This window comes from Medicago sativa, chromosome 5, assembly GCF_051527215.1.
Source record: "Medicago sativa cultivar Bolivia chromosome 5, Bolivia_mono, whole genome shotgun sequence".
Taxonomy (NCBI): Eukaryota; Viridiplantae; Streptophyta; class Magnoliopsida; order Fabales; family Fabaceae; genus Medicago; species Medicago sativa.
In genome coordinates, this window is record NC_140753.1 from 52,520,822 (window position 1) to 52,530,089 (window position 9,268).

The 9,268-nt window shown below is 32.2% G+C and overlaps 1 protein-coding gene across 1 annotated transcript; it reads left to right on the forward strand.

The window, feature by feature from the left end:
• Positions 1-5,101: 5,101 nt before the first annotated feature.
• On the forward strand, positions 5,102-8,615 carry LOC146922917 (putative pentatricopeptide repeat-containing protein At5g52630). The gene is made up of 2 exons (XM_085715699.1): positions 5,102-5,426; positions 6,060-8,615. The coding sequence occupies exons 1-2, from the start codon at positions 5,313-5,315 to the stop codon at positions 8,256-8,258; spliced, it is 2,313 nt and encodes a 770-aa protein (XP_085571825.1). The 5' UTR covers positions 5,102-5,312; the 3' UTR covers positions 8,259-8,615.
• Positions 8,616-9,268: the final 653 nt, after the last annotated feature.

Genomic DNA, 9,268 nt, shown 5'->3' on the forward strand with positions numbered 1-9,268 from the left:
ATGCTTATACAAATTTTATTTCAATTGACAAATGGTTAACTGGACAGACATATCTTTAAAACAACAATAAATAATTTCACAAAAACATAACATATTTATTTCATGCATGATTAGGCATGCATACCATCATGGAAAGAATATTAAGCACATTTAATATAATGACATAGCAGTCATCATTAAGTAAATCAGTAGAAACTTTGGTTCACAACATTTGCTAGGTTTGACAGTCATAAACCCTAATACCATAGGTCTTCTTTATTGAACTTGTAACAAAATTTCCCTCTCATGATTGATAGAAACTATATAAATAGTAATTGCATAGATGAAACTGCAACTCTATAAGATTTATCTGTGTATACCATTTGCTCGTTGACAATATCATTTTCTTCCGTTTTCTTTATTCTTCATTCTCTATTTTGAGTTTCTTCATAGTTCATATGGTATCATGAGCCTCTCAACATGAGTGTGCTTCATATTCTTTCGCTTCAATGGCTCCTTGCAAAAACAACGTTGCATCTTCTTCATCAAGTTTTCTTGATCCAATTATGGACTGATCATCTCTTTTTTTATATAAATCACGATGATGGTCCCTGTGTATTACACCAGTTTTGTATGGTACCAACTACCATTCATGCATGGACGCATTCAGCACTTGGTGATAAGATGAAGTTTGAGTTTGTGGATGGTACGATTCTGGTGGTTACTGATTATTTCAGTTATTCCTTGTGTGTGTGTGGAAACGTTGCAACACGCTTCTTCATTCGTGGATTATGAACTATGTATCTGAATATATTGTTCGATGCATAGTGTTCATAGAAAACACAAGAGATGTATGGCCTTATATTAAAGAAATAATTGCTCAAGGTGATTTGGTATGTATATCTGAACCAATGCAAGAAATCTATGCTTCAAAGCAAGATTCTCGATATGTTACTATGTTTTACTATCAATTGAAATTTTTGCGAGAAGAATTGGAAATCTACATGCATATTCCTTCATGTAGTTGCAGAATAAGATGTTATTACGATGCAATGCGAAATGCATGTCAAAATCATACTCTTCTCTATTTTATATGTTTTTTGACTGGTCTTAATGACAATTTATCTATGGTGAAGTCTCAGATTTTATTGCTAGATCATTTACCCTATACGAATAAGATTAATGGGGGTGTGATTAATGAAGATTCATCTTCACTTGTGACATCAAAGAAACTTCACCTAGTATAACTCATGATCAACATGAGAAGAAGGTGTCTTTAATCCAAAATTCAAGCATTAACCAAAATTCAGGTCTTGCAGCTTCTAATCAGGTCCATTCTTCATAATCAACTGGTCATATATCAGTTGACAGGCAAGGTAGTATTTTCACATTTTCTTCTTTTTGTTGTAATAATGTTTGGCTCTTGGATCATAGATGCAAGAGCTACTATTTTGTAGCTCTCTAAGTTGGTTTGATTCCTATGAAAAAATCAATCATATTAGTGATAGATTACCAACTGGACACTTAGCTATAGCAAAATATGCAGTATATATGAAATTTTCTCCTGATTTAGCTATTCATAATGTCCTTTTTGTTCCAAAATTTCTTTAAATTTGATTTCGGTTTCAAAGTTTTGTTATGCATTGGGATGCACAATCTTATTCATGATTTTGCTGAAAGGGTTGAAGTCTTGTCTAACTTGAATCTCAAGTAAAAGGATGTGCATGTCTTAAATGTCAGTAGTGTGAACCTACTAAACAATGTCTTATGTCATTTTAGATTAAGACACTTATCTTTTTCAAAATGTCTTCTATGCATTCAGAGTTTCCTTCTATTGTTGATAATAAGGCAACTTGTGATGTTTTTCACTAATTGTCCTATGAAAGAAGCAATAGTAGACCATCAAAACCGTATGAATTAATATGTTTTGATATTTGGGGTCCCATTTCTATTCAAATATACATGTTTATTCCAATTCTTGAACCGTTGTGGATGATTATAGCATATATACTTGGTTAATCCTAATGAAATCTAAAAGTGAAACTAGACAAAATGTTGCGAGTCTTATAAATTTGATAGAAACACAATATGATTATAAGGTTAAGTGTATTAGGTTGGACAATGGGACTGAATTTTCCATGCCACAAGTTTTTGCTTCGACAGGAATTATTAATTAGAAAAGTTGTAATGAAACTACACAAAAAAAATGCTAGAGTGGAAGGAAAACATGACCACATTTTGAATATACATAGGGCTCTTCTTTAAATTGAATGATTTAAAAAAAATTGGTTCTTTAAAAATATTTGGCCCTTTCTTACCAAATTTGAATGATTTAAATTTTTTTGGTTCTTTAATTTTTGCTTCAGTTTTACAAAATCACAAGACTAAGATGTTGATTCACCTCTGCCAAATGCATCTGATAACATTCATATTGCCTCATTAGATGAAAAGTGCACACACATCACATTAGAAATTCATATAATAAATTCACTAGACATTGACATGCACCATCTTACATGAAAGATTATGCATGCTATATATGTACATTCAACTACTTCAGCAGAGTCAATCACTTCAGGTACTCCTTATCCAATCTCCTATTTTCATTTATTTTCAAATTTATCCTTTTCAAATAAAACTTTTTCTATTTCTATAATTCAAAGCCTAAGACTTATCAAGAAGCTTGAAAGCCATAAGATTGGTGTAATGCTATGAAATCTGAATTAGAGGCACTTAGCAAAAATGGGACTTGGACACTTGTTGATTTGCCACCTAATGTGAAACTATTGGGAGAAAGTGAGTTTATAAGATCAAACACAGACTTGATGTCATTATTGAAAGATATGATGCCAGATTGTTTTCACTAGTTGCAAAGTTGACAACAGTTAGAACACCTCTTGCTTTGGCTTCTATTCATAACTAGCATTTGCAACAATTGGATATGAATACTGCTTTTCTGCATGGTGAGTTATATGAAGATGTTTACAAGAAAGATCTTGGCTTACTCAAATTCTTCTTGTGATAAGAGGTAGCTCATTCTACTATTGGCATTACAATCTCACAAATTATTGCTTAGACTTATTAAAAGATATTGGCTTTTTAGGAGCTAAACTAGTGAATACACCTCTTGTTCCTTCAATAAAGTTGAACCAAGATAGTAGTTAACCATATGCAGATATCACTTCATACATAAGACTCATAGGAAAACTTATATAACTTTAACACTACTAGTACTAAGTCTGGTATAACATTAGTCACTCAACAATGTAGTCAATTATTACATGCTCCCACTACTAGTACTAAGTCTGGTATAACATTACAATGCAGCTTGAAAAATTATGAGTTATTTGAAACAAAATCCTAGATTAGGTCTTTTATTTCCAAGGAACTCATAATTACAAGTTATGGATTTTGCTGATGCAGATTGGGCAGGTTATGTTCACACGAGAAAGTCAACTTCATGTATTGTGTTTTTATTAGGGTCATCATTGATATAATCACGTGCTACGAAGCAACTGATTGTATCTCGTTCATCTTCAGAAGCAGAACATAGAGCTTTATCTCCAGTAACATGTGAATTACAATGGATTCTATATTTGGTAAAAGACTTTAATGTCACATGCACAAGACCTCGTGTTGTATCATGATAGCCAAAGTGCCATTCAAATAACATCTAATCCATTATTCCATGAAAGAACTAAGAATTTGGAAATTGATTGTCATTTGGTTATAAAAAAAATTCAGAAAGGGATCCTAAATATGTTACCTATATCAACTAATGAACATTTAGCCGATTTCTTAACAAAGTCATCAGTTGCACCGAAGTTTCAAGTTTTTATATTCAAGTTAGGCATGTTTAACATTTACCATGCTTCAACTTGTGGGATGATATTGAAGAATAAAGAATCAAATGGTAGAAGTGAAGAAAAAAATTAACATAACATAGATAGCTTGCAGAACAAGTTACTACATAAAACAGTTGGCAAGCAACTTACAACTCAACATAGTTATACAACCAAGTATACTTATTTAGAGAACTTGAAACAAATTTTCCCTCTCATGATTGATAGATACTATCTAGATAGTGATTGCATGGATGAAAATACAACTATATAAGATGTATCAATGTACCATTTGTTCTTCATAATGTAAAAAAAGAAAGAAAAAAAGGCATTTATGTGATTTTGTCTTCTTTATGAAAACCCTAAATTAAGAGTTCATTATGCTCAAATCAATCAATTGATGTGGGGTGTCCTTTGACATTGTCTCTCAAATCGGATGAGATGTGTGCTCCTACCCAAAGCGTCATGAGAGCATTCACGCGCACTCTGTCAAAAGTCTTTGCTGAATTTATCTTTCTTGACATTATTATCATCATGAAATTAGGGGTTCTTTTAATTGTGGATATGTGTGTTTTGCATCAAGAAAAAAGATCCTCCAAGCGGTCACTATTATAAACAATTTTTTTTTTAAGTTCATTTAAAAATAATAAGTATTTGATCCATAATATATAATATAGATAAAGACATTATTTATTCAATGAATCTAAAAATTTGTTTTTTTTGTTTATAATAGCGACTAGAGGGAGTATATTTATTTGATGATATGAATATAAGTGAATTGTGAAATTGGTTTTCGAGGGTTTGTAATTTTATTTTTAAGAAAGGGTTTGTGGTTTTTTGGTGGACGGAAAAAATTAAAAAGATTAAAAAAGATAATCTATAATTCTTACATAGTCATAATCCCAAATTAAAAATATTTAAACACGCACATAAATGAAAAAAAAAATAAAAGAGAAATAAATTAATCACATCAATTTTTAGTTTCATCATTAAATTTTTCTTATCTAAATGTGTGTGCTTAAATATATTTTATTTGAGAGAATTGAGTTTGGAAGTTTGGGTAATGATTTTATCAATTTATGTTGTTTAGATGGTTAAAATTAAACTTGCATTTAAATGTTAAATTTTCAAATGGGCACAAATGTTGAGTATTCATTTTTTGTTAGGAGATTCAAGTATTTATTTAATTTATTCTTTATACAGACCGTATTGTACCAAAAAACAAAATACAAGTCAAGTCTGATATGAAAATCTGTAAAAAACCTCTGATATAAAAAGAAAATTATAAAATGATATGCTTGAGTGGAAAAATAAAATAAAATGAATGGGTCTTGAAAGCTCAATACTCTTATCTTCACTGCAAACTTGATAAGAAATTATGAGCATGGTTGTGTTCTTGAAAGGACTAAATTGTGAAAACACATTTGAGTAGACGTGGAAGCTACTCAATCGCGTTCACAACTAACTTCAACCCAAACAGGGACTCATAGTATGAATCGTCATGCCATGGTTTCTTTACCTTCTGTGGTAGTTGGTGTCACTGCATCTCTTAAACTCATCCCACAATTCAGAAAATACCCACCAACATCTTTTTCAATAGATAAGGTACCTACTACTCGTACTCCCACTAAAACATGTTCTGTTATGGAAACAACTTATGGTTTATAGTATACTTGATTTGATTTTAACTTTTATTCTAGAAATAGCTTATACATTATTCTCTCTAGTCACATTTATAAGCAAAAAACTATTTTTTATCTGACCTATATATAGACCGGATACATTAGTTATTCAATGAATCTAGAAAGTTTTTTTTTGCTTATATACATGACCGGAGGAAATACCATTTATATGATACTAATGTTTTGGCTATAAACATTTAATTAAGTTGTTTATCCAATCAAGGCCTTATTGAAATAAGTTAAAAATGGATTATATACAAATCATAAATTATTTGTATAAGCTCTCTCAAACATTTACAGAACTTTACTAGTATATTAGTCCAAATAAGTTATTCAAAACATAATCCTACTACACCCTAATTCCTAACTTTAATGGAGTTGCAGAATTATAATTATTAATTAAATTAGAAGGATATTAAAATTTTAATAATTAATTTTTCAATCAACCTTAAAAATTACACTGCTTATTTCAAAAGGAATAAATTATAGTTTAATTAGTATATAACATTAATCTTTTCTACTCAGTTCAATATAAACCTGCATCTTATGCTTTCAGGGTCAAAGCATTTCATTACAGAAAAGCCACATATCAACACATTTGGATCCTAATAGGAACTTTAATTTTCAAGAAGCACTTTCATTGGCAAAAGAGAGTAAAGAAGAAGTGGATTCATCTTTCTACCTTCCCTTGTTACAAAATTGCTTAGAAAATTGCTCCTTTTCATCCACACAAATTATTCACTGTCACATAGTGAAAACAGGTAGTCATGAAGACCCTTTTTTGTCATCATTTCTAGTCACTGTTTACGCCAAATGCGGTAGCATGGAGTGTGCTCAACAAGTATTTGATCACATGAATAGAAGAAATATTGCTGCTTGGACAAATTTAATGAAGGGTTATGTGCAAAACTCAATGCCAAAACATGCTATACATTTGTTTGAAGAGATGTTGTTACATTCAGAGTGTTACCCTTCAAATTACACTCTTGCTATAGCCCTTAATGCTTGTACATCTTTGCATTCTTTGAAGTTAGGAGAACAGTTACATGCTTACATAATCAAATACCATGTTGATTTTGACACAAGTATCGGCAATGCGCTTTGTAGTTTATACACTAAATGTGGTGGTAGGTTGGAATTTGGTCTAACAGCATTTAGGAGAATCAAAGAAAAGGATGTTATCTCTTGGACTGCAGCTATTTCTGCTTGCGGCGAAAAAGGTGAAGCTATGAAAGGTGTGAGTGTTTTTGTTGAGATGCTTTCAGATGAAGTGCAGGTTCAACCTAATGAGTACACTTTAACGAGTGTCTTGAGTCAGTGCTGTGAGGTTAAGTGCTTAGAGCTTGGGATTCAGGTTCATGCTTTGTGTACTAAATTAGGGTACGAGTCAAACCTACGTGTTCGGAATTCTTTATTGTATCTGTACCTTAAATGTGGTTGTATTGTTGAGGCTCAAAGGTTGTTTAAAGGAATGGATGATGTTAATTTGGTAACATGGAATGCTATGATTGCTGGACATGCACAAATGATGGAGCTTTCAAAGGATAATCTTTCTGCATACCAAAAAGGAATTGAAGCACTCAACCTTTTCTCGAAGTTGAATCGGTCTGGCATGAAACCTGATCCGTTTACCTTTTCAAGTGTGTTGAGTGTTTGCAGTAAAATGATGGCTTTAGAACAAGGTGAACAGATTCATGCTCGGACAATCAAAACCGGGTTCTTATCAGAGGTTGTTGTAGGTTCTTCTATGATTAATATGTATAACAAATGTGGGAGCATTGAGAGAGCAAGCAAAGTTTTTCTAGAGATGTCTATTAGAACGATGATATTATGGACTACAATGATTACTGGTTTTGCACAACATGGTTGGTCAAAGCAAGCATTGAATCTTTTCGAGGATATGAAACTTGTAGGTATCAGACCAAACCCGGTCACTTTTGTCGGCGTTTTATCAGCTTGTGGAAGTGCTGGTATGGTCAATGAAGCATTCAGTTACTTTGAGATTATGCAAAAGGAATATAAAATTAAACCTGTGATGGACCATTATGCTTGTTTGGTTGATATGTTAGTGAGGCTCGGACGGGTAGAGGAAGCTTTCGATTTGATAAAGAAAATGGATTATGAGGCTAGCGAGTTTATTTGGTCAAATTTGATTGTTGGTTGTCTAAGCCATGGGAATCTAGAATTGGGTTGTGATGCTGCAGAAAAGTTGTTAAGTCTCAAACCAAAAGATACAGAGACGTACAAATTGCTGTTGAATGCGTACGTCTCAGCCGGACGATATGACGATGTTTCTATGGTGGAGAATATAATGAAAGAAGAGAAAATTGGAGAGTTAAAAGATTGGAGCTGGATTAGCATCAAAGACAGAGTGTATTCATTTCAAACAAATGACAAAGCAGACATAGAAAGTTCAATAGGTAAATCATTGGAGGATTTACATATCAAAGCAAAGAATCTTGGATATGAGATGTTAGAAAGTGTGGAAATAAGTGACAAAGAAGAGAAAGAAAAGACATCCTCACCAACCATTTATCACAGTGAGAAGCTAGCCATTACATTTGGGTTGGAGAATTTGCCACATTCTTCACCAATAAGAGTTGTTAAGAATACCTTAATGTGCAGGGATAGTCATAATTTTGTCAAGTACATCTCAACACTGACTAATAGGGAAATCATTGTTAAAGATAGTAAGAGGCTACATAAATTTGTCAATGGACAATGCTCGTGTGGGAATATTGGTGGTTTTCTCTGATATCCTCGAAGATGCAGCTAAAAATTCATGAGTTGCCAATCAAAGAGATGGCAAAAGCAGATACATTTTTTTTTACACATTTCTCCATTTACATCTACAGCACAGAGGTTACTTATATATTGACAAGCTTTGAATTGTTAGGTTTATTTTAATTTGGACCACCTAAAGTTTGGGTCCAACTTGGAGCAGTTGAATATAAACCATTGATTTATTATAAATAAAGTCCAATGGTATAGATTAAAGATAGGGAACCTAAGATTCAAGTTGTTTTCTCTCTCAAGCCCACATATCTTTGGCTGCACCGAATCCTTTTCTGTCATTTTTCTTTTGACATTATATATAATTATTTTACTTAAACAGGTTGTTGCTTTGGGTTCAGTTGACTTTGTATTAATATATGTAATGAAAATGAGCCACGAAAATGCAGGCCTAGCTTATACTCGATTAAATGATAAAATAAAATCAATTATTTTTTGTAAGATTGTAGCTTTTACATTTCTATAATTTTTTATTTTATTTTTATAAAATTGTGGCTTTTACATTTCAATATAAAATTTCTTCTCCTTGCTCTTTTTTTTATAAAATTGTGGCTTTTATGGTACATTCCTATAAATATTTACTGCATTTTACGGTACATTTTTATAAATATTACTCATTCTGTGGTTTTTTTTTTGTTGTAATTGATGGTAAATTACTCATCCACATTCCACCTCTTTTTTCAGTAATAATGGTAAATTACTCACATTTATGCTCAAATTTAACTTTTTCAGATTTGAAATATAGACAAATCCACTCATTAAAATCTAATTAATTCTAACGTCAAAAGTTGTGGTTTGTAAAAACATGTAGAACTCCACCCTCTTCTTCGGTTCTTCCTCCTCTATCTCACGGTGTCTGTCAACCTCGCCGCCACTCATCAACTTTCCCGATCATCTCCCCGCCCTCGCCATCACCATCATCGTCGACAGATCACTATCGACAGATATGTGGCTCCACCAGAACTGTTGCAG

Bases quoted from the DNA above. Each gene is read 5' to 3' on its own strand.
- LOC146922917 (XM_085715699.1), top strand. From the start codon at position 5,313: ATGAATCGTCATGCCATGGTTTCTTTACCTTCTGTGGTAGTTGGTGTC. The intron at 5,427-6,059 runs GTACCTACTACT...TTATGCTTTCAG, and splicing joins CATCTTTTTCAATAGATAAG to GGTCAAAGCATTTCATTACA.